The sequence below is a fragment of the Bacillus rossius genome, chromosome 1, assembly GCF_032445375.1.
Source record: "Bacillus rossius redtenbacheri isolate Brsri chromosome 1, Brsri_v3, whole genome shotgun sequence".
Lineage (NCBI taxonomy): Eukaryota > Metazoa > Arthropoda > Insecta > Phasmatodea > Bacillidae > Bacillus > Bacillus rossius.
Genome location: NC_086330.1, coordinates 329,451,564 through 329,477,181, shown reverse-complemented (window position 1 = coordinate 329,477,181; position 25,618 = coordinate 329,451,564). Strand labels below are relative to the sequence as shown.

General features: G+C 36.5%; 1 protein-coding gene and 1 long non-coding RNA gene across 7 annotated transcripts in view; one reads left to right on the top strand and one right to left on the bottom strand.

Annotated features, from left to right (window-relative positions):
- Positions 1-25,618, bottom strand: part of LOC134528023 (ras GTPase-activating protein-binding protein 2) — a 140,446-nt gene that overhangs the window by 5,931 nt on the left and 108,897 nt on the right. For all 5 annotated transcript variants that reach the window (XM_063361195.1, XM_063361199.1, XM_063361196.1 and 2 more), the window contains exon 11: positions 365-511. In XM_063361195.1, coding sequence (XP_063217265.1) covers positions 365-511 — 147 coding nt within the window. The remainder of the gene's footprint in view (positions 1-364; positions 512-25,618) is intronic.
- LOC134528026 (uncharacterized) lies at positions 1,895-7,341 on the top strand. Of its 2 annotated transcripts, none has more exons than XR_010074334.1 (3): positions 1,895-3,484; positions 3,876-4,418; positions 4,657-7,341. It is a non-coding gene; the product is annotated as an uncharacterized LOC134528026 (long non-coding RNA). The 2 variants fall into 2 exon arrangements; XR_010074333.1 differs by having other exon boundaries at positions 1,897-3,484; positions 3,876-4,028; positions 4,236-7,341.

Below are 25,618 nucleotides of genomic sequence, written 5' to 3'. Positions count from 1 at the left end.
GTTTAAATATTTATTACACCTCTTTCCCCAGCAACCAAATGTTTGGGAACAGTGAGCGGTCGTTACAAAAGGGTTTCACTGTACACAACTCTAGGGACTATGGAATATGGAATAGTCTTATGTGGAAATTTACATATATAAAAATGAAAATATGTGGTTTAGCAATAATCATACTTTAACAAAAATATAAATAACACAACCATAAATTTTTTTTTCAATGTATGAAACACTTCAGTTTAACAAACGAGAAATGTTTGGTCCCCTATAATTTCTTAAAATGCAGCTTTACTGTATAGTAGTACCATAACTCTTAAAGACACCAAACAAACACTTCTTTTACCATAAATTGAAGAACTTGACATACCCGACTACTGAGAACAGTCAGTGCAGTTTCAGAATCCTCGAAGGTTATAAAGCCATAGTTAGGGACTCTGTTACCGGGCATGTTTTTGTTGTTTGGCTTGCTGTGAATCCGAATGTCAATAACTGTGCCGAACTTGCCAAACAGTTGCTGCAAAACGAAAAAGAATTCATTGTATTAATATAAAAAAGGTACAGCTCATTTCAAATCAGTTTCAACTAAACATAAGACTACTAAAATTTCTAATCACATTATATGTTATTATTCAATGGTTAGCAGTTATGCACACCTAAGACCATATGGTTACACACAAAAACTTGAACCACTTGGGTTCATTCCTTGACAACATAAATGACAAGCTGCACAACCTATGTTATTTGTACATAATGCCTAAGGGTAGTCACATTTCATTAATGACAAAATGATGAAATTTAAAAAAAAATTACTTGACATGTAACACAAATAACATTACTTGGTAGTGATTAGAAGTTAATATACTGCATTTAGTTTTAACTAAATTTGCTGTGATGCGTAAAATCTGCATGTTTCATGAAATACGATGGAATCACATAACCGCAGTGTTTTATGAAATATGAAAGAATCGCAAAATCTGGAATATTTCACGAAATATGATGGAATCGAAAAATCAGCAATATTTCACAAAATATGATGGAATTACATAATTCGCAATATTTAATGAAATATGACAGAATTTAAAGGTTAGTTGAAAAAAAAAGTTAATAAGGAAATGAAGATAAAACGAAGGGAAAAGAAATTGTGCTTTTCATTGATAAACTGTGCTGCTCATACCGACTTACCAGTACGTAAAAGTCATGTTCTTGCCTGCCAATACCACCAGTAAACTACACACATTCAAACGCTTTTATCGCAGAGAAGTTGTTGAACATATTCTTACGTGCCAGGAAGAAAACAATAGCCCTGAGATTAACGTACTTCTAGACATGAAATTTGCAAGAGCATGGTACACAGTAAGTGACGTTACTATCAAAAACTGCTTCAAGAAAGCTAGGTTTTCGATCAGTACAAATAAACAAGACTTTCTGCCAGAGGAAAATGAGGTTGAAGTTGGACCTAGCAACGAGGAATGGGCCAAGCTTGTGACTCACGAAACTACTGGTAATATATAGTGATGGTACGAATCCCATTTTTCCCGAATCCGAATCTTGAATTCGAATCCCAAACAGTACCTCGAATCCACCCCTCGGATCCGAATCCAGATCTCAAGGGTTAATTATACAATAATTTTTAAGTTAAGAGAAAAAATTAAACATTATGCAGAATTATTTAAACTTTAAATTTTTATTTAAAAAAACAAGGATTTTGACACGGTCTGGATCAAGACGATTCCATTTTTGGTCACATATGTTTCCTGCAGTGCTGAACAAACGTTCAGAGAACACTGTCGCAGTTGGTGAACACAAATATTTTTTGGACAGTTTATGTAGCCTGGGTGAACAGGCAGACTGAGTTTTCCAGTATTCAAGGATGTTTATTTCTGGGTTAAGAGGCCTATACAGACAGTCTTCAGGACGTGATTGTAGGGCCTTTTGCTAAGAATAATTTGCAGCTTCCCATTACAGATAACACTGTCATTTTTTTTGCGTGCATAAGGAAAGGATGAATGGGTCGATCTATGATTTTTATAATGCTTTTAAAAATTCGTAACATAGGTAAAAATATTTCCGAATGTGTGGTTTTACGCAGCTGTTTTATGTATCGTGTGTAATGCATACAAAAAAAGTAGAAACACACAACGATAGAGTATTAATCGTTGATTAAAATGGTGTAAAAAAATACATAGGTCACCGCTGAAAAACTCCCAGAATTCTTCTACGACGAAAAGCATTTCCGCACATTTATTCTGCCGGGAAGTGTCTCCCTCGCGCGGCGTATTCTTCAGCCGGCGACTGGAGCCGAGGAGTGGGGCTAGCGGCTGCTGTGAAGGCAGCGGAGGGGAAGTTCGTCTGACGGCTGCTCGGTCGCCTTATCAGCGCGTCGGGGTATCGGATATCGCGATAAGCACATGTATTCGCAGGAATAGTGTCTACCACTGAGGCCGCCTGGTCGGGAAGGGTCATTCCATGCCAAATCAACCAGAAAATACTAATTTTTGGCATCACCATCTCAGAATTAAAAAAAAACTCGGCAAATTAGCAGTAGGTGTGCAGAAAAGTGCATTAGCAAAGTTAAAGCCCCCTGTGAATAATACTTTTTATACAGCAGGGTTGCCAACTTGTGGAAAAAGTGGAATTTTTGCTGCGCGAGGTCCAATAAAAATATTTGTAACTTCCTTTGTAGTTGAGTGAGAACCTTGAAGTAGGGCTCAATAGAAAGCTAGAAAAGTGTCCTTTGAGATAAAAATAAGTTTTACGAATTTTAGAAGAAATTTGTTTCAAGGTCATGGTCATGTAACATGTGACCTTGAAAATTTTGAAAAGTATATTTTTGAAAAATGTGAAAAAATTATATGTTATGAAGTGCGTTATTGGTCTAAGTGACATAAGTTTCATTTTGGGATGGATCTGGGATCAAACACTAGAACATTGTGAATTAGGCCATGTTCACTAAAACTACTCTAGTAAGGCATTAACACAATTCCACTTTTTCCACAAATTGGCAACCCTGCTGTATAAAAAGTATTATTCACAGGGGGCTGTAACTTTGAGAATTCACTTTCCTGAACCTGTACTGTTAAAGCCCTAAGTTTCATTGAATTCGGTGATGGTGATGTCAGCAGGTGTGTGAAATGGCATTGAATGACCCGGAAGTAATAAATTCTAGGATTCAGGCAGTTATTCCCAGAGAAAACCTCAACCATTCTACGCCCACCATATCGCGCGGCGAGAAGACTCAGTAAGGCATACTCGGAGCCAAGTGGAGGTTACCTGTAGGCGGAAAAAGTTGAGCGACTGTTATTTTTACCCCTTGTTAGATCGATATTTGGCTTTGTAACAGCATCGAGAAGTACTATTATATGCACGATTTCTTTTTCAAGGATGGAGTTAAAAAGAAACTGGAGAAAATAAAGAAGAATCATCTTTATATTTATGCAACAAGAAAGAAAAATGAAGCTACTCATCTCAAAGCATACTGGAGTCAAAGGTCAGTTTGTTTTGTAATATGTCATACAAAATACAGATTGCGTTCATTAGCCTGCGTAGTCGAAACTTAGTCTACCTTGTGATCTCTCACCTCCAACACCTTCCCCACCATAATATTGAGTTATCTTCGATGAACAGTCGCATATTGAAAAGTTTATTTAAAATATATAGGTTAAATATGTATGTTTATAATATGTAAAGCATCCATAAGTTATTAGTTTGGACAGACTGAGCTCCCTGTTGGGAAGGGGGAGGGGGAGGGCGGAAACAAACTCTGGCTCCTCACAGTCGAAGCATATAATATGTGTTTGTATTAACGTTGTAGTATTAACCTTTAAAATGTGTAATGTGTACATTTTTTATTTGGCACTGAATTATCAATTTATTCACAGGAATAAAACTATACCTAAACAAAACCATGTCAATGAAGAATTGGAAAACCAGAGCCTATCAAGAATTCACTGCAGCCATCAAGAACTGATTGAAAACGAAATAACTTCCGGAGTGCATGAAGTAGTGTACTATGAAGAAAGCTATCCGGCAAAGTGAGTAACTGTTTACATTTTATTTAAAACAAATCTAAGTTATTATTTTAGAGAAAGTAAGATTGGCAACACAAACAGTTCTATTAATTTAACAAATATGTTTTGGCCAAAATATACATAAGATTTTTGGTCTGTTCAGTGTAAGGTCATTTATTGCACAAAAATAAAGAAGTCGGTATTAAAAAGGATAAATTTTATGCATTGCAGGAAAAAATTTAAACTTGATAGCTGCAGTTATCAAGTTCCGGAAGGTAGAGACTCACGATGACACCTTGGCAGCCAGGGAGTAAAAACGGCACAAGAAATTTCTTCAAGAGAAAATGACACATCAGATGAAGAGAATAACTACTCTGTAACCAATGTCCTGCACAATGAAGATGGGCAGTGTATGTAAGTCCCTTAGCCCACTTTAAAAATAAGTTAATTACAAAGTGTTTTTAATACATGCTATTTTTCTTTCTTCAACTATTTCCTGAAAAATTGTTTACTTTTTTTCCTTCGTATCATTTGCACACGGTCGGGTAGTTATATTACACGAAACTAGACATTCTTTCGAAACTATATTTCTATCTAAATAAATCAATATAAATAGTTAAATGTTATTGCTACTGTAATGTGGCTCTTTCAGCTCTACAGCCATGTCTTACACAGAAATGCAACCGCCTCTGAAACTATTTGAGATGGAAGCAGGATGTTCTTTCTGGTCAACCACCGAAGGAGCCATTGACATTCCATATGAGCTGGTGGACAGGAATGAGCCAACTGTAGACAGTAGATGTATCAACAATTCAGAGACAAGCAATCAGGTTAGCTGAATAACAATTATATTGCTTTTAATTATATTGACCTGTTAAAAAATTACAGTTAAGTTATAATTTAACTTTACGAATATACTTCAATTGAAAAATTACACAACTACTCAAACTACATAAATGTTTTTATCAGAAATTTCACTAAAAACAGGGCAAAAAAATGAATACAGTAAAAAATCTTATCCCCATTTAGTGACAATAGACAGCATATTTTACTGACCTTACTTAAAAGTGATACACCATCCCCAGTTAAAACATAAACAGCATTCATAAGAACACTGATTTAAGCACTGAAAATGTTTATATTGTAGCAAGACTTTTCAAAGTATGCATCATACATTGGACAAAAAACTATTAAAGATACTACAGATACTATAAGTACTTTTACTGCTATCAATATTCCTGTTTTATTCGAAACTAGGGAAAAAATAATATATACATATTTTATGCACATAGAAATATAACATGATTTTAGGTACATTAATAGATATAAGTTATTCAAAAATAATATATTTATGAATGATTTCAGCCGAACAGTTTATTCATTACTCCAAGAAAATATCAACATTTGGATGAATATATTGAACATGTAAAGGAAGACAACGGTTTGATACTAGAAAAGCAGCAAAAATCCACTATGGTCCTCAATGTCAACAGCCTGACATGGATCCAGAAACATTTGAGGAACAGATTCAAGCTTTCCTCAGTAGGTTACAACTAACACAAGAGGACCGTCAACATTTAGAGAGAGACACAATTCTCCAGGCAGGAAGCGGAAAATGGCTTGAAACACATAGAAAAATTCTAACAGCTTAGAATTTCGGGAAAGTCTGTCGTAGACGTGCATTAACAAGCTGCGTTAACTTAGTTCGCAGAATTGTTTATACCTCCGATATTTTGAACGTGCCTGCAATTTATCATGGTAAAAGGTTTGAGGTGATGGCTATAGAACTAGAAAAACAAGAAGGAATATAAGGTTGGAAAAAGTGGACTCTTCATTGACAAGGAATTGCCTTTCTTGGGTGCCACTCCGGAAGGTGTTATTGGAGAAAAGGGTCTTGCAGAAGTTAAGTGTCCATCATCTGCAATTGAAAAAGATGTTACTGCAGCAGTTAAACAAGGGAACATCCGATATATGAGTTCGAAGGAGATGAACTGAAACTGAAAAAACACATTCATATTTTTATCAAGTTCAGGGACAGCTGCACATTTCAGAGAGGGAATATTGCATTTTTAGTGTTTGGACATCAGTGGAAAAAGAGATGGCAATATTTCGAATTGAAAGGGATGACAATTTTTGTAAACAAGAGATGGAACCACATCTTAAAAAATTCTATTATAACTGCATTTTGCCAGAACTGGTGGACCCTAGGCATACGAGGAGCATGGAAATTCGAGACCCTCCATACATTATTGACGCTATTGAAAAAAGAGCAAGAAAAAAATTTGCTGCTGTCAAGACTTGTTCAGCTGCTCATTAATTACCTCTGTAGCGTATCTTCTTAAAAAATGTGGAAATATAATATGTATTTTTTCTTAAAGTATTTATTGCGATATGACATTATTATATAAGAAAATTTAAACTCAGTGCGCTGTTAAATTATGCTTGTAAAAGCAGACCATCTAAATTTACTCAACTGTATCCATAAACTCATATGTTTATTGTCTTTGTGGTGTGCAAATGTGTTCAAATTCAATTATATTTGATTAAATAAGATGTATTTGTACAACTTCATACATTAACTTTTTTTTTCTTCAGAAAAGCCAAAAATAATTTGTACAGATAAATCGATGATTGTTATTTTCTGAACAGTTATTGGGTGGAGATGCATACAAATATTTTAAACAGCAAATTGTAAACAATCTAAACATGAAAAAAATACAAGGTAGAAAAAATAACATGATTCTGTGCCGTATTGAAAATGCATTTTGGCACAATTATCATTACCACACTTCTTTTTAAAATCAATAATAATTGATATTGACAATGTTGCAAATATTCTATTTCTAAAGGAATAAAGAGTTAAAAATACATGATATGACATGCTAAGTTATCGCGTCATTATTTCAAAAAAAACTATTCACAAACAACTGGTTTGTTTACGTTTGGAATAAAAACTGTGAACACTAGTCACACACCGTAAAAGCCACACATCTTCCTGTATACTCACTTCATGTTATAGAATGGGGAAAGTCCGGGTGAACAAAATTACGATTTTTGCCTCATAACGTCACCATGTTTCGGATGACTTAAGACGACTTGTTCCGTAATTTTTTAAACTGCAAATACAATTTGCAGCAACAAATAGTACCTGTGACTATGTTATATGACTTCGTTGAGCAAAGAGATGCATTTCAACCTGTTGTTGAAACAAACATATTTTTATGTAGGAATGTTTGTTAACTGATTGTTTCATCAGTGCACGCTTCAATTCGTTTGTAGTCGTATGATAAATTGTAGTTTAGTACGTACATTTAAATCTAATACGTATTTTATGATGAACGAAATTGTATATATATAATATATATATATATATATATATATATATATATATATATATATATATATATATATATATTACCGGAAGGGTGAAAAATCATGTAAACTGTTGATTAGTTATTTCTGAAACCCAGTAATAATATAACTACGTTCGTACATAGTATAAAATTGAAAATTTGGAAAATATTATTCTTTATTTGATTGTAATCATATTACTTTCTTGCTGGTGGACACGTAATAGCACACAACTTGAAGGATAACCAGACCCAAGTGTATAACTGAATTATTAATTATTATATAACTCAAGTCACAACTTAATTATTTAAGTAAATCATTGCTTGCCAATAATTGGCACAAATCAATTTTAATTTCTTAGTCAGCAAGGTTTAAAACTACAAACGAAAAATTTCCCAGCAAGGAAGTGTGCATGTGTCCGCGTATGCGTACCTGTGTTGTTTATGCTTAGGTATGCGCACTTGCTATGCTATGTATGCATTATTTTTGACTAGGTAACACGTAGGCCTACATATTTCCGACTATGATATTAAAATATGTAATATTTTTTGGTTAAATATAACGGAAAATGCATTTGATTCGTTATATGGATATGAGTTTCGTAGTTATGACAGCTCCATAGAACTTGCAATGAAAGTTCGGCGCAGCTCCGAAAGCTTGGAAAATGAGAGATCTCTGAGAATAAATACTCCAGCCAATAGTCTTCTCTAGTGTAAATAACCTGGCCAGGGGAGAGAATTGGGAGGTTGGTGGGCAATGCGCTCAACACAACGCCAAGTGCGGCCTTTATCCACTGACGTATAGTAAATAACTGTGTCTCGAAGGTAACGCGACACCGCGACAACACGAGACTCGAGGACAGAGCGATAGCGGGTACGGAACACCGCGATCTTTCCTAAAAGACACTGTAAGCTGGAATGACGGCGGGGTGGAAAGTGTTTCCCCCACTCCGCCTCCCAGTCGAAGTGACGCGCCGCCAAGATAACCAATCCACGTCTCCTCCTTCCAGCTTTGTCCCGCCCACCTTGCACGATGCCGTAAGCGCAGAACCCGCTGGCGGAGTTGCGCCCTGTCTGTATAGGCCTCTTAACTGTAGGATCACGTAAGAATCTGGTCACTTCATCAATTGCTGTAGAATCCGACTTGGTGGATTTAAGTCATTCAGGCATTACCTGTGAGTACAGTGATTCATGTACCCACGAAAATCGGAAAACGAAATTCAACATCCGACGGAACAATATTTTGTAGTTACCAACTTGACATTTTTTTAAGTCCCAAATGAAGATAAACACTTTCTTGAAATATTTAATGGAAACTGAAAGGCGCCATCTTGGCTTCAATGCTTTTAGGCCATAAGAAATATTGTTGTGCGTCTTTTAAAATTAAGCCTCACTAAAGCATAGTGATTAATATGCCCGAAGTTAAAAGTGACGGGGTGTTTTATCTAGTTTACCCATTAAAATTCTTTATATTAATATTAGTTATTTTTTGTGTTGCTCAAAATGATTGGCTAACAAATTTATCGGTTGGCCATCATGGAATTCTCAGATAATACATATTTTAACGTTGGTAGTCTACACAAACCAAACTTGGTCCTAAAAAAATTCATAAATAGAACGTGTATCAGAATATTTAAAATTGAATCACGATTAAAATAATAATTGTATAATGTATTAATTTTTGTCATTCATTATTTCATTGTTATTACTACATGTGTGACCGTAACTTGTGATGAAAGTCGGCATTTATGTTGTATTACTAAGTAACATATTTCTCTGTAAAGTTACTAAAAAAACATATTACTAGTCTTAGATTCTAAATGTGGTTTATTTTATTTTTTTAGCATTATCTGAGAATACATCTGTGATTTCTGCCTTATTTAATGCCAATGTAGCGACAATGCATCCATGTTCATGAATATAAAGTACCTAAGTTTCCCAAATCAGTACATGCTTCATAATTTTTTAAATATAATAACGAATTAAAAGTACAATACAGTAGAACCTCGTTAATCCGTGATGCGCTAATTCGGGAATCGGATAATCCGGGACGATTTAAAAGAGCAGAAAAAAAAGAGAAGTAAAAATTGTCAGAGCTTAAAATTAACATCACGCGGGCCGCCGGCGGCCGGCAAACACTGCAAGCCATCGTGTGGGCCACCAAACTCTGCAACGCCGACCCTTTGTGTCACATTTGTCACTCTTTAAACTTGAGGGGGATGTCCTGACTTCTGCTTCCCCTCTCCCTTTGTTTGTTTCCACCCGCCAACGCAGGTCAGGCGCCTGGCTTACCGTGAACAGATTATCCGGGATTATTTTTTTCATAGGATTTCAATTATCCGGGCATTGGCGGGTCCTAATTACGTAACACGAATAATGGGGAGTTTACTATTTTTTATCCATCTGCTGACAAGGCGCAGTAAGCCTAGGGAGGTGTTACGTCACATGACCTTGGCCTTAACCCAGCTGCACGCCGGTGTCTAAGCTTGACAAGACCTTCCGGGCTTTTAATCGCTAGTCTGTGAAATTCGGTAGTCCGTGAAATTCGGTAATCCGTGATTATCTCGGTTCCGACCATCACGTATTAACACTTTTACCGAAACCCAGGTCTCACAGACCGCTAGGAAATTGTACATCTTAATGTTGGCAACACTAGTGGGACGTCTCGGGTCCACCTCCCTAGTACCTTCCCCCCACCCTCCCCTCCTACTGCTGACACATCCTTTGTTCAGTTTGAGTGCGGCACTTAACCTTGACTGAGCCCTAATCGTAAACAAACCGGTCTCCCTGACCGACGGTTTCTGCAAGTGCAGTGGTGACGCGCGGTCACACAGACCGAGGGTTTCTGTTTATGTTTGAACTGATTTCTTTTTTTAGTTTTTAGTTACGTTGTAGGATTTAAAGTAGTGTGTATAACATTTTTAGGCTGAATCTGTGTGTAAGATATTTTTTTGTACTATGGATGAGGATCAGAGTGGTAGTAATCAAAACTGACCCTGAAGACGTTTAGACCTTAGTGATCCATGGTTTGGTGATATTATCCGAGATTTGTTGCATAATGACGTCCCTGACGATGAAACAAGCAGTGTAAGTGAAGTGGACGACTCCGACGAAGATCCCGACTTCATTTTACCAGGGCGCGAAGGACAAGTTATAGATGACAGTTCTGAGGAAGAAGATGAAATTATGTTAGAAGAGGATGCTTCGAACGAACCAATAGTGGATCAAGCTAATCAAGCTGTAAGAGAAGTCTTTTTCATTGAAAGAACTAAGAAGACTGAGCAAGTAGTGCCAAACGCATGGACCAACAAGCCACCACCCCGAAACGTGAGAACACCTGCTAGGAACATTATTAGGGGCTTACCTGGATTACAAGCACGAGGTAGAACACTCGGAAACCAACCAAGCAAAAAAGAGGTATGGCAGCTATTGTTTGATGGCGTAATTATGAACATGATCCTGGCAAACACCAACATAAAACTTGAAGCCGTAAGAGCTGGTTTGTCAGTTACGACTAAAAAAAACAACTATAGAGATACAGACATTGAGGAGCTCAATGCTCTAATCATCAGTTTTATCTTCAAATGAAGAGAAAATAACTTCTGTATTTACAAAAGATCCTTACAGTAGACAGATTTATTCAGCGACTATGTCCATCAAACGATTCGAGATACTTCTAATGTGTCTACGCTTAGATGATTTTAGAACACATAATCAAAGAAGAGTAACAGACAAAGCTGCTCCTATATCTGAAATATTTGGAAATTTCATTGAAAACTGCAAAAGATCGTACTCAGTATCTTCTGAGGTAACGATTGATGAGATGCTCGTACGTTTTCGAGGGCGGTGCGGGTTTAAGGTGTTTATGCCAAAAAAAACTAAGAAATATGGAATCAAAGTCATATGTCTATGTGATGCTAAAACCTCCTATCTTCTAAATGCTTACATCTACACAGGAAAGAGTTCTGATTCCGTGGGACTGAGTGAGACAGAAAAAACCCTTGCCATATCAACTCAATCTGTAGTAAGACTTTGTAAACCGATCGTAAACAGTAACAAAAACGTTACTACAGATAATTGGTTTAGCTCACTCGAAGTTGTAGATGAGTTACTGAAAAGAAAACTCACTTACGTCGGCACAGTACGAAAAGACAAGAAGGCTATCCCAGAAGTATTTCTACAAGATCCTGTACGTCCAGTTGGCTAATCATTGTATGGATTTAGAGACAGAATTACTTTACTGAGCTATGTGCCAAAGAAAAACCGAGCTGTTATCCTCATTTCATCGATGCATCATTCAACTGAAACAAACGAGAATAAACGCAAGCCTGAGATAATAGCGCATTATATTGCAACTAAATGTGAAGTTGACATCATGGACATGAAGTGTGCTATCTATTCTTCGAGCCGGCGAACAAGAAGATGGCCAGTAGCAATGTTCTACAGAATGCTGAATATTGGTTCCGTGAATTCGTTCATCCTGTACATGAGCTACAAGAACTCTTCTCTTCTGGCACGATTCAAGTTCATAAAACAGTTAAGTTTTGAGCTCATCAAACCCCATCTTCAAAAAAAGTTCCCTTTTCCAAGCCTTCAACGAACCCTGAAAGAAGACATCAGAAGAGTGCTTGTAAATGAAATGCCAGCCGAAGAACGCAGAGGCAAGGGAGAAGGAGACGAAGCTGACGCTGGACCGAGTGACAAAATGGAGAAGAGGAAAACCTGCAGTACGTGCCCAAGTGCAAAGAAAAGGAAAACGGCCTACAAGTGCATACTTTGTTCAAAGGCTATCTGTCTGGAGTGCAGTAGAAAACTTTGCTTGGAATGTGCAAAGGAAGTCATCTCCTAATCAGGTGATGTTTTTATTTTCTTTGAACATTTGAAAAACATTTAAAAATTCATTGAACATTCTAAAACATAATATTTTGATCTTATAATGATTTTTTTCATACTAAATAAATGTAGTTTTTGGCTCAATTGGTTTTATTCTTTCAATTAACACAATTTTTCATACTATATAGGGTAATTACCATTAAAACCTAATGGAATCATGGGTTATATTATATTGAGGTCTGACAGACCGGGGGTTTCGGTTAGTGGTGTGAGGCCTAGGGTTTCGGTAAAAGTGTTAACGGGGTTCGACTGTACCTCAATAGGATGTGTTCCAAGGAAAACGTAAACAGGCCAAGTAAATTGTAAGCATTTAAGTTTTTAAAGTACTTCATTTACATCAATATTTTTCCTCGAATCCCGAATCTTTTCCCTCGAATTTAGAATCTTTCGAATACTAGAGATTCGGTGGAATTCGAGGATTCGACCTGCCCATCCCTAGTAATATGTTAACGCCAACCTTTGAAGACTTTATACAGATTGACCACAACGTGTGGTTACCGCCGGAGAATACACTGATGACAATATCGTTCAGAATTGTGAGAGCACGTGTGCTGACAGAAATGACAAGAAGATGAAGCCGACCGATCACAGATTTTGAATTCAGAAGTAGAGAACATTCCAAAGAAGCAACCCGGTTTAAATGCACTGGAGACGGTCCACAAGTTTTTTTTGAGTACTTGACGGTATTTGATAAAATGTATGATCTGGAAAAACATATACAAAATGTAAAATCAGAAACACAGAAGAAATTAATGGATTCTTTAAGTAAATGTTAGTGTAAGACTTTTTTTGCAAGCATCTATGACACATTCTAATGAATAAGTAATACCTATGCAATAAATACATATGAATGTCTATCACTACACACAGTAAAACTTGTTTAAGACGTTCCAGCACAAAATTATTCCCTTGATCACTTCCATGTATCCCTATATTAATTTTTCTCATTCATGATGTTTGCATTAATAGATACTTACCGCATATAATGTTCACAGTTTGTAAAAAATAATAATAATAATTTTTATCTTTAAACGTTCAAACTGTATTTATTTTTAATTTTCAAAATTTAGCTTATTTCCGAATGATAACGACATAATTTGAACTTGCACAAGACCATCGAAGCCTTTGCAGATGCCACACGCAGTTACAAGTGTATTTTTCGACCGATCATCTGATTGCATTGATTCCATCTGCACGCCATTTCCCCCATTCAAGGCAGAACATCTGACGAATGAGAAACGAGCATGACCGTCGAAACCTGTGCCACACGCCACATGCAGTTACACCAGTTTTATTTACAACCAATCATCTGCTTGCATGCGTGTAGACTGAGAGGCTATTCCATTTACACGTCTTTTTTCCTATCCCAGTTATAACATGTGACAAATACGCAAGTAATATTTACTACCAGCCATTACTCTTTTTTAATTTTGCGATATTTTAAGGTGTGATTTTAAGGTTATCAAGCATAATAAATATTTAGTGTTGTGGCAAATAGTGCATAATGGCATCTACAAGTAGTGGAGGAACCATTAAACGCAAGACATTGTTGTTTGAAGAAAAACTGAAAATAAAAACAGAAGTTGATGCGAATCGTTTGATACCAAGAGCGAGTATGGCCAAAAACTCGGGATGCCGCCGGTCTACTTTGAACGGAATCATGATGAAGCAAGACCAACTTTTGGCTACTAATGTTTCGTCAAAGTGTAAAAAAAATTAAAATTGGTAAATACGAAATGGAAATTTTACTCTTGGCATGGTTTAGAAAACAGTGAGCACTTGGAATTCCAACGAACGGCCCCATTTCAAGACAGAAAGCTGTACAAATAGCACATAACCATAGCTGCCAACCTTTCATGCCAGTCATCAGTAATCACTCGGAGGCATATCCAGGATTCGGTGTGGCGAGTTGCCAGGGGGGGGGGGGGGGGGGGGGGTTAGTCACCCCATCCCCAACACCCTTGTTAATAATAACACTACAGAACATACATCAAACTACATTTTTCAGCATAGGCCCACTGATAACAGCATTTTGAAATGAAGAAATGCACTCCACATAAAACGTCGATGTTGTAATTGTCATACACTTTACACTAACATTAATCTCTTGAAGTCAGATGTTGTTTCGTTGCATGTTTTGCAGCCTGCAACTGTTTTTGGGAAAAATGTTTTTGAAGCACACTTCCCCATCTGATGCAGTCTTTACTTTTTGAATTAAAAGTGCAGAAAGAGACTCTGTTGACAATGACGGCCTAAATTCAGTATGATTATTTTCGCACAGAACTAAAAATTCACTCTGTGGAGGCATTGCTATGAGGGACACTCAATAATGCAAACATTACTTTACTTAGGGCACTGTATTTAATTTGACCACTTTCATTTTTCAACTGACTTACCTATTTTCCACCAACTTTCATCAGACCTTGAACAATTTACAATTTCGTCTGTGAAATTTTCGAATTGATAGGCTGCAGACTCTTCTTCGAGCCTGTCAAGCTGACTTTCTTCTATAAGTTTTGGAAATCTATGGACGAAATACTCTACAGAAGTAAATAAACATCTTGCCTAACAGAAATGTCAGCTACCTCTGCATGTTTTAAGAATACGTCAGTAACAGGAAACTTTTTCAAAATGTAAATACAAGCTGCAACATAAAACTCCCTCACAGAAGAATAGAAATTTCTAACATCTATATCTTTTACAGACTTTTCCTGTAAGTATGCCCTAGTTTTCGCACCAATCACCAGCTCCGTATCAGACTTTTGATTTTTAACCTTCTGAAATTCAACCTCTATGATTGAAGTGGCTCCAAGTTTCAGAGCAGATGGTTTGATAAACCTCATAAGTAAGTCTGTCAGAAGACCAACAAACTTTCTTCTCAAGATGTGTATGACAGGGGCTTCCTGCTGTAAATACACATTAACAGAATTAAAAACTGGGAGAACGGACTCCAAACAATAACAGTACAGCTTTGTGACAGGATCCTGCATTAATAACCTCAACATTGAATGCTGTTTATTTGTTGAATCCACTTTCAGAAGAGGACCATGACAGAACAACATTTGTAAGGCTTCCCACTGCACTACAACCCGAGTAATACAATCAAGCAAAGAAAGTCAACGTGTACTTACATACTTCAAAATTTTGTGACTTTTCATCCCACAAATTTCCTGGTACACCTTCAAAGTATTCTTCCTCTTAGAGCTTTTTTCTAAGTAATAAAATAGTTGCACTAAGAAGTTTTCAACATTTACTAACAGATGTGAGGATGCCTTCTGAGCTGCCAAATGTACTAAATGGCATGAACAGCACTGCATTACAACTGCAGGGTGGTGTTCTTTTACAAAGGATATTACTCCTTTTGTTTCACCTGTCATTGTGTTTGCATTATCTGAAGAAAATGCAATGCAGTTTTCCCATGGAATTCTGAGAGAAGAGAGCTCTTTATTGATAACTGAAAAAATTCCAAACCCGGTGTTGTCACTAGTTTCCAAAACCGACAAAAGTACAACAGATACCTGACCTCGAGCTGGATTGAAAAACGAAACAACCAAAGGGTACAGCTTCACAGAATTGGAATCAGTACTTCCATCAGTTGCCAACGAGAATGGCACCTGCTGCAAAATAGAAACTATTTCTCTTTTTGATTCACTTGCCATGTGCTGAACCAATGCATTCGTCTTGGTTCTAGCACAACCATATTTATGCGCAATCTTTGAATCAGGAAACATAGCCCTAAATAAATTACCTGCGTGGTCGGAGAACGATAATGGGATATTATGCTCAATTAGAAATGAAGTGAACAACAACTCTGCATTCGTAACATCCGTATCGCCACTGTTTACAAAAAAAGACGAAATTGATTTATTGTCTGATTTCACTTTCGCATAATCTCGGTGTTTCTTGCATTCAAAATGTCTTCAGCAGTCGTCTCTACCTCCGTGGGCAACCGAAAAATCACTATTACAGACATTGCAGAATACATGATTCTCAGACACAGATGAACGTGAAAAACACTGCCATTCACTTGCATAAATGTCCCGGTATTTTTGTAATACAGGTGTTCTTTTGCTAGTACTTTCACTCCGCACAGCAGCACGCTTCATCGTATTTTCAATGCCACTCTGAAACGGTAAAATAAGTGACGCGTCGCCCACGCAATCCAAACATAACGGCCATGATTACAGTTAACACGAAAAGGAGGCCGAGACTGCTTAATAAAATCGCCCCAACAGCGCTACTATTGCGAGATATCGACAGCAATAGCTATCGTACTCACAGCGTCAGCGATATCGTTCTATAGTAAACAAATATCACGTAAACGGCTTTTAATGGTTTTTGTAAAAAAATCTGTAATACTTTCTTACCAACCCGTGATTCAGTAATATGTATGTCACTACACCGTAATAATTACGGACAATACGTAATGGTTAGCAGCTATGCATAACCTAGGTGTTGAATTTCATATTTCGAATGGCTGGCTTGACAGATTTGAGAACAGAGTAGAAATTGTCTATAGAGATGTAAATGATACTGTCCTGTCCAGAGTTGGATAAACACAAAGTTGCCTGCCATTACAAGGGACTTAGAACCAAAAAATGTATTCAACGTCAATGAATACGGTCTGTTTTTTGAACATGCTTCCGGACAAAAGCTTTGTTTTAAAAGGTGAAAAATGCCATGGAGGCAAACAACAGGGTGGCTACAGATACTCTGCCGAAAAATTCCCCGAAATTTCCAACTGTTAAAATACTTTGTTGTGACGTAACTTAAACATTTCCCCTAGAAATTCTTTCAATGCAAATTGTATCTAAACAGTAAATTACCAACCTCATTTATTATATTGCACTTTAAATTAAAAGAAAACATTACTCAACAAAAGTTGGTGTTTCTTGCTGGTGATATGACTTCTTACGGCTCGTTTACCCATGTTACTTAAGACTGAATTTTGTATGGCAAAAAGTACACATGGCAGAGTATTGATCCCCGGGCGATTCTCTTAGCCAGTTCTTGAAGTCTGGATCTAAAAGCCATGAATTTCGACATGGCAACTAAGTGGTGGTTAAGTTTGAAAAATTAAAAATATTAAACCATAACTTAAATGCCTGACGTTTTTTAAAACTTATATTAGATTTTACGTGTTTAAAATAGTCTTCTACTGAATTAACATTAATGCATTACTATGGTCGACGTTCATAACACAGAAGCACTCTTGATGATGAGAAATCGCAGTTATCACTCGCAAAGGCATGTTGAATGGCAAACTTGCATGATGGCACTTCAAAACAGCTAATAAATAAATAAAACCAGTTGTTTATGTTCACACTTCAGACAAAAATTCCACGATGTTATTCACGGAAAACTACATCCAACTAGTCAACATGCACGCACGCAAGGCACACGCGTGCATGGCTAAGACAATTGTTTTCGAAGAATCGAACTGTCCGTCCGCCATTACGTTGATGACGTGCTCGGCACTCGCTGGTCGCAGCTCGACGGGAAAACTAAAACGTACATCAAGTTCTGTCCCTGCCCGAACACGCCCGAATATTCACCTTCGGCCGACCTCGGGTTTATTTTTATATATATTTATATTTCTCTGTTTATTTTAATGTAGCTATACTAACCTAACTAACCGTCCATAGTGTTTTAAAGTGTTTTAATGTAGCTAACCTAACCGACCACTTTTAAAATTTGAATTAATTTTTCCTGCTCAAAAATAAAACAAATCCCGAGGTTGGTCGAAGGTGAATATTCGGGCGTGTTCGGGCAGGGACAGAACTTGATGTACATCTTAGGCTTCTCCAGCTCGACACGGTCCGGCTGCGGCGCAGTCAAGAAGCTTGAGGATGTCGGCACGGTCCGGTGGGCCAGCATCAAATGCAAGCACATACCCTGAATTTTCGCGGGTTTTTTTTTAAGGGAAAAAATGTGGGAGTAAAATGGGTAGATACAATTTTAACGTGGTTGAAATAAAATAAAATGCATTAAAATAGTGTATAAAAATAAGAAATCGCAAAAATACTTTACAACAAAAAATTTCCTGCACCTTGGCCAGAATTCCCTGACATTTCCCTGTTCTCCCTGACATACTAAATTTCCCTGACTTTTCCCGGTTTTCCCGGTTTTCCCGGTCTGTAGCCACCCTGAACAAAGTAAGGAATGAGTGACAGTGTTTTTGGGTGCCAACATGGATGGCACTGAATAGTTACCATTGCTGGTAATTGGGAAACCAAAAAAACAACGGTCTTTTAACAACATAAAGACATTACTGTGCAAGTATACAAACAACAAGTCTGCATGGATGACAAGCAGCATTTTTGAAGACTATGTGAGAGCATTGGATGCAAAGATGGGGTGCTAAAAATTTCCAGATTGAATTTTTCCCACCAAATTCAACACCCAGGCTACAACCCATGGACCAGGCAATTATAATATTTTGAAACAGCATTTTTGTAAGCATCTTGTGTTACGACTTATAACGAGAATGAAAAGTACCAAAACTAGTGGTTATAAAATCAACAACCTGGACACCATGCATTTTCTTGCTGCTTCATGGGAAATGCTTGACTCAACCATCAATGGCAATTGCTAGAGACCCCAAAAAATGGTGAAAAAATTATGCTATTGGTGGTGTAAAAAAAACCTCATAGTGGTACATATAAATGAGGAAAGCGGTGTTTGCGAATATTTTATATTGTAGATAAAAATACAATTATAAATAGCTGTTAAATTTTGTATATGCAAATCTGCTTTACATAAACAGTAACAAAGTAAAAACTTCGTTAAATGATTCATTCGATTAAAAATTGTTATACTTTTTGATTACAATACTTCACATATGATACCTAGGTACTACTCATCTCAAAAAAATACTTATTTTCACATGGTACTTTGGTAGTTTTAAAACCTGTTTTGTATGTCAGTATTTTTTATACAGTATCAAAGTGATGTCTTATTTTGAAAAAAAAAAAAAAAAAGTGTTGTAAACTAAAGAACACAGGCTTTACAAAGACTAAACACGTCTTAACAAAGTAAAAACATTCAAGATATTCCATTAAAAATCCTAAGTTACAATACACGGTATTTCAATATCCAAATTTAATTATAGTCTATCTCACTGTACATAATAGAAATTCTCCTCTGCAGGCAAGTTTGGTTGGAACACAAATGTACAAGACAACAGTTACCATAGTATCTTTCATAGGCACTACAAAGTAGCAGACTCTGCCTTACATCGGCCCACTTTGTCATTTCATCACACAAGAATACAATCTGTTTTTCTTCTACAGCATGCCTTACTGCTTCCTTATTTGCCTGGCCAATTTTTGGGACATAGGTTTCTCTAAGTGTGTTGGCTGATGGCAAATCCACTGCACCTAAAATGTATACATAACTTACAATATAAATAGGTAGCATTTATCAGGTTATCGCTGAAAATATTAATGGGCTAATTTACACAAAACAATTCTTAGCCTAACCTAACCTTTTCAAGATTACTGCTGGATTGCAGAGTCAAACCATCAATCAGTCAGTCAAAAAAATCTTGTGGTGTGCTCACCATTTCACAATGCAATCCATCCTATTTATGTGTTTGTTAATCTGAGGTACTTGCATATTTATTTGAAGTAAAGGTAAGTTGGCCCTAAAGGTAAGTTAATCGATAATACTGTAGGCCTTCATATGCTTTTTTACTTTTATTAGAGGGGGAAAACATTTCTAAATAAATAAGGCTAACCTTCAATATGGGTGTTCAATCATTTCCTCATAGCTGGATGATCAGCTTTTCCCAAAGGAATGTTAACTTACAGCATCATATTATATTAACAAAATTAGAAACAAATTCTTGTTTCTGCACTTTCAGGCTTGTTTGCTTTAATCACGCTGTCGCCTATCGAGATTTGTTTAGACACTGTAGAATTTACCTGACAAAATAATTATCTTTTTTTTTGTTTTGTGTCTCATTTGCCACATGCTTTTTGCACGTGTCTTTGCGTGTCCAATCAACCCGCATGTTGCAGAACTTGCACATCATAATTTTGTCCCGCTGATCAAAAATATAAAAACCATCCGATTTCATCTTTCTTTCGCCATCAAACATTGTTGAAGTTTTGGGCATCTTAGCCATAAATTCAATTGTATCACAAAACTTACAAAATGTGGAGACGGTATTTGTAAACAATCATCGATATGTGCACGCAAAAATGACTGCCACCTTAGCTCAATGCAATTAAAATAGGTTAGAAAAATCAGCACTAGTGCGCCTTGCGGCAGAAATGACCATTATTCAAATCACGAAAACTGTTGGCATTCAATTTTGTTATGTTGGTAGTGCGCACATATTGATTGTTGACATTTGTTACATTTTGTTTTCAATTGCGATGGCAATATTTACTGTTTGAAGAGTAATAAAAAAGTGGATTTCAGTAATGTGTCAAAACGAAGATATCACGACACTAGTCTTTCAGTCTGTGTTTATTTCACGCCTATGTTTATGATGGCGTAAATAAAAAGAACTTGCGACATAAGGACATCATTTTGTGCGAAAAAGCGTGAATTTCATGCAGAAAACTGAGAATTTCGCGACTATGTTGAAATCAAAGGAAAGTCGCAAAATTTGTTTAAAGTATCAAATTTTCGCGTTATTTCGTGAATTTTACGCTTCACCATTTTACGGGGTCTCTAGCAATTGCTTCAGAAAAGCAGGCTTTAGTGCTCAACAAGTAAACAATATTTTCCCTGAAGAAGCATTTGAGGAAAGTGAACCAATTGCTAGGGCCACGATTATATGGTGAATCGCGAAATCGCGAAATTTTCCGCTAATTTGTATGGAAAATGCGAAAAAAACTGATTTTTAAGAAAAACCGCTAAATAACACCGAAATTACACAATACAAGTCTCTTATATTTTAATGTGAAAAGCTTGATAGTCACGACTTGCCCGGGTCCTGGTTGATAATCTGGAAGAATTTCCTGCCTTGCATTTCTACGTGTTTCCTCTTATCAGCTTTAGGGCGCCGTCTGGTCAGCGTGTGTGTTAGTGAAGCGGGATGATAAGAGCGACGCTCAATGGTAGTTCTAGCGCGGTAAAACATCTTAAGTGCAAGGCTCTGAACTGGCGCGCAGTCATCTCGTTCCCTTCAGATAACTGTGAAATTTGAGCGGTGACCGTAACATTATATGGCGGAAAAATAAAGATAAAGGTGTAATTAGGGATGGGGCGACCGAATCCAATATCCGTCGAATCCTAGGGATTCGAAGGTTCGGCGGGTCTGATATAGGATTCGTCAAAGGATTCGGTTTTTTACTATTTACGGGAAAAAAAATACAGTAAAACTCGCTTACGAGGTCCCCCATAGTATGTTTTTCCGTATAAAGCGTTTAAATTGCCCGAGGTCTCATCATTTACGCCATTAAATGTGTGATATAATGTCCGCTAAAATTTTTTTCTGAAACTTCCCGTCTCAAATAATGGCACACGTAAATATGAAGAAAAGACAAATGAACAACATACGAAGAAATATGGATGATGCACCATAACTACAGTACAAACCCAATAGTTATTTTAAGATAATTACCATAAAAAGAACTAAAGATTCTTTGTAGAATACCATAATTACTACAGAAGCATGATAGCTACCATATTTGCACTATAGTTACCGTAACAACTGAGATGTATATTTACCGTGATAGTAATGTATTATTTATTTATGACATATTAAATTAAAGAACATTGTTGAAAAAAAAAAGGATGTTAAACTTTGATATGTACGGTTGGCACATGTTGCTAAGAAATAATGCAATCTGAAAGAATGCAGTACTACTACGAAAAGTGAAAATGGTACTTGTGGATTTTTAGGTTATGGCAGTCTCTTTCGTTTTTCAGTAATATCGGCCAATAATTAACGAGTGTACTGTATCGGAAGTCAGCAGAAATGCCGATTCAACTAAATATTAGCAAAATCGGCTTCTTCAATACAGCTCTACATTTAATGACATGAGTAAACATATTTCAGACTTCAGGATACCTATTGAAAAAGACTTTAATTTCCATGTAGGTTTATTGTGTGTATGTTTTTTTTGCAAGTTTAAATTGTAAATTGAATAAAGTAAAATGCTTTTATTTTTATTACTTTCAATTGATTAAACTTTAATGACCAGTTACAGATATTTATGACACTAATTTTGAGGTTAAGCAATTTTACTAAAGCATTCCAGCCAAGCAGATTGCCAGCGAGAGACGCTTCTCTTTTGCTGGAAACACTATCTCCAATCGTAGAGCTAATTTAACTCCTGAACGTGCAGAACAAATTATTGTTCTGCATGATAGATTAAAGAACAGAATTTAATACTCTGTGACAATCTCTCTCAGAATTATTGTGCTGAAAAGTGGAAATGTTGAAACAATGTGAATGTACTTTTCAAACAACATGATTTTTGGTGCTAAGTTTGTTGAAGCTCAGTAAGGACTCCATAAAAATTGATAAGGATGAAATTTTTCCAAAGATATGTTACATTTACACAAACATATACAGTAAAACCTCCATTAACGAATATTCTATTTAACGAAAAACCCCATGCAACGAAATAAAATTTTGGTCCCGCCGAACCGCCATAAGATCAATGCTGTTTTAACCTCTAAATACCTAATTTTATTTGTTCCGAAATAGTGAAATTCCCTTTAGAACGAACTGCCGCTTTTGAAAAACACGCAAAAATAAACATCTCCTACAAGACATCCACTAATTTTTTTGCAATCACTGCTTAAAAATACGTGCGTATAACCTTAAAATAATAAGCACCATCGCGGAAGACAAAAAATAAACAAAGCATCATGGATAACACACGTCGTGTATACATACCACACTTTGTTCAAAATGGCGGGTACATTTAGCGCTAGTGGCGGACACCTTTCGTACCATCTCTCTGGCAAGACGAACAGCTAGTATATTTTGCGTTTCTATGGTTGAAGATGCACACACGCAAATATTTTTAACTATGGTGTAGTACAATTTCCATTTTTTCAGTTTTCACTGTTGTTTATTTATTTCCACACGTAGTTACGGAAATCAACACGTTACTACTGTAAAATGAATTCTAATCCTAAAAAGCGGCGACAGATTGACGTCAAAATAAAATTAGAAATTTTAAATGCAGTTGATGAAGGTGGAAAAAAAATTGATATAGCTAAATGTTTCGACATCCCGGCGTCTACACTTTCGACCATATTATCCAACCGGGAACAGATCGATAACAACGCTTCTCTGGTAGGGATAAATCGAAAACGTATGAAAGTATGTAAAAGTGATGATTTGGACAAGATACTTTTTGACTGGTTAATGGAGGCTAGGGCATCAAACATCAACAAAGGCATGCCAGGAAGCACTGGGGATGGGAATTGATAATTTCCAAGCATCAAATGGTTGGCCATTAAACAAGTGTATTCTATGTACTTTTTCATGTTTAATTCCTCATATCATATTAAACAGTCAGAAAGACAGTTCTAGCCATTTATGTGAAGCTTTATGATGACTAGAAATATATTGTGCGAAACCTCCATTTAACAAACCCCTTTACAACAAACACAACAAATTTTGGTCCCTTGAGATTTGTTAAATAGAGGTTTCACTGTACTTGGTTATGTTAGTTGGATGATATCAGTTACTAATGAACCAATGGAAACAGGTAAGATTCAATGGAAAAAAAAATGTTATTTTTTTTCTAGCAGTGCAAAATGTAAACACTCTCTGTAAATAGTTACCCAAAATTAATAAGCCCACTTCATTTTAATACTTTATTCAAACATTATACTAAGTTTAAGATAAAAATAATTTCCCAAAAGTGTAACTGTACCACAAAAGCTCGAGCTCGGCTCGAAGTAAAATTCATAGGCTCGCAGACCTCTAGCTTATTTATAGAAAAAATCCTTAACTGCTAATCTGTACTAAAACTGAAATTTCTCAAGAAAAACTTTTTGTCTTTATATACACTTATACCAGAAATGTACCAAACTACATGTGATAAAGTCTAGGGACTTTTAGTGCAAGCAGAATACATCTCACTTACATTAGATATGTGGACATCATCTGTTAAAAGATTCGGGTTTGGGTTCGAGATTCGGCAATTCCAGTCGAGGATTTGAGTTAGGATTCGGATTCGAGGAAATCAGGATTCGCCCCATCCCTAGGTGTAATGCATTTCCGTCTGATACTTTCAAGAAATTTGTAACGGGTTTTTTACACCTAAAACTTCGAAAACATGCCTTTTAGCCATTTTATCTCCTCTAAATCCTCTTGATCCGATATCAAAAGAACCAGTTGGGCATTAACAAATTCTTAAATGCTTTTCGTAAACAGACTCCAGTCGGATATCTAGTGTAGTTTGGAAATCACGTAGGTTTTTCGTGGCTGTGCGCGGCACACGACTGTAGTTGCCATGCGTCACGCGCCGAGAATGTTGTCCGGCAGGAAGGGCGAGTATAGTTCATTTGCGGTAAAAATGAATACTTTTACAGCCCTGCTAAATTTTTCCATTAAAGAAATTTAGAAGTTTCAGTGATTTTCCAGCAGAAATAATGTTGTGTAACTAACAAATTGTATCAAAACAATTAACGGTAAATGGCTGTCGCGGGGGCCCTTAAAATTTTTTCATTTTACCAGAAATGGACTATACAAACCTGACTTCCGTCGCAAGCAGTTTGGAGAAGGGGAAGAAGGATGTTGACAGTTTCACATTCCAAAGGACGTTGATGGTGAAGGGGGAGAGAGACACGATGGTTTGTATGCCTGGGAGGGATGAACCTTGAAATCTGGAAAAGGGAAGGAGAGGTTAGCCGTATGACGTCATGCATCCGCCGCCTGTGCTGCCGCCAGCCTGTCTAGACGAGATTCCCGCGCTCCCACTTACGTTGCACAAGCTACTGCTGCCGTATTTTTAAGCAGAATGTCCGATTTTTTTTCCTCTTCTTATACGAACATTAGTACAATTATTATAAACCTACACAAAATATATGCTGCGTGTTAAATAATGGCGTTTTATAAGCTTTTATTGTGAGTTATACCATTTTTTCCCCAATTATTTTTGTTTTGGCACCAAAATATATGGTATGGTACTTTTTAAGATAAAAAGTTTAACCAGAACATTAAAATGATGATTACATGTGATTATAAACAACACAATACGGCCCAACTGCTATTTTTTATGTCACAATCGTGAAATATATTGTGTAAGTACAATGAATAGCTTAAAAAACCCATATTTTTTTTAAAAGACGAAATAACGACGAAATGTGTGTTTTTAAATGATGAAATCAGGTTTAAAATAAAACCATATAATCTTGGCTCTACCAATTGCATGTGCTTCTACATGCAGT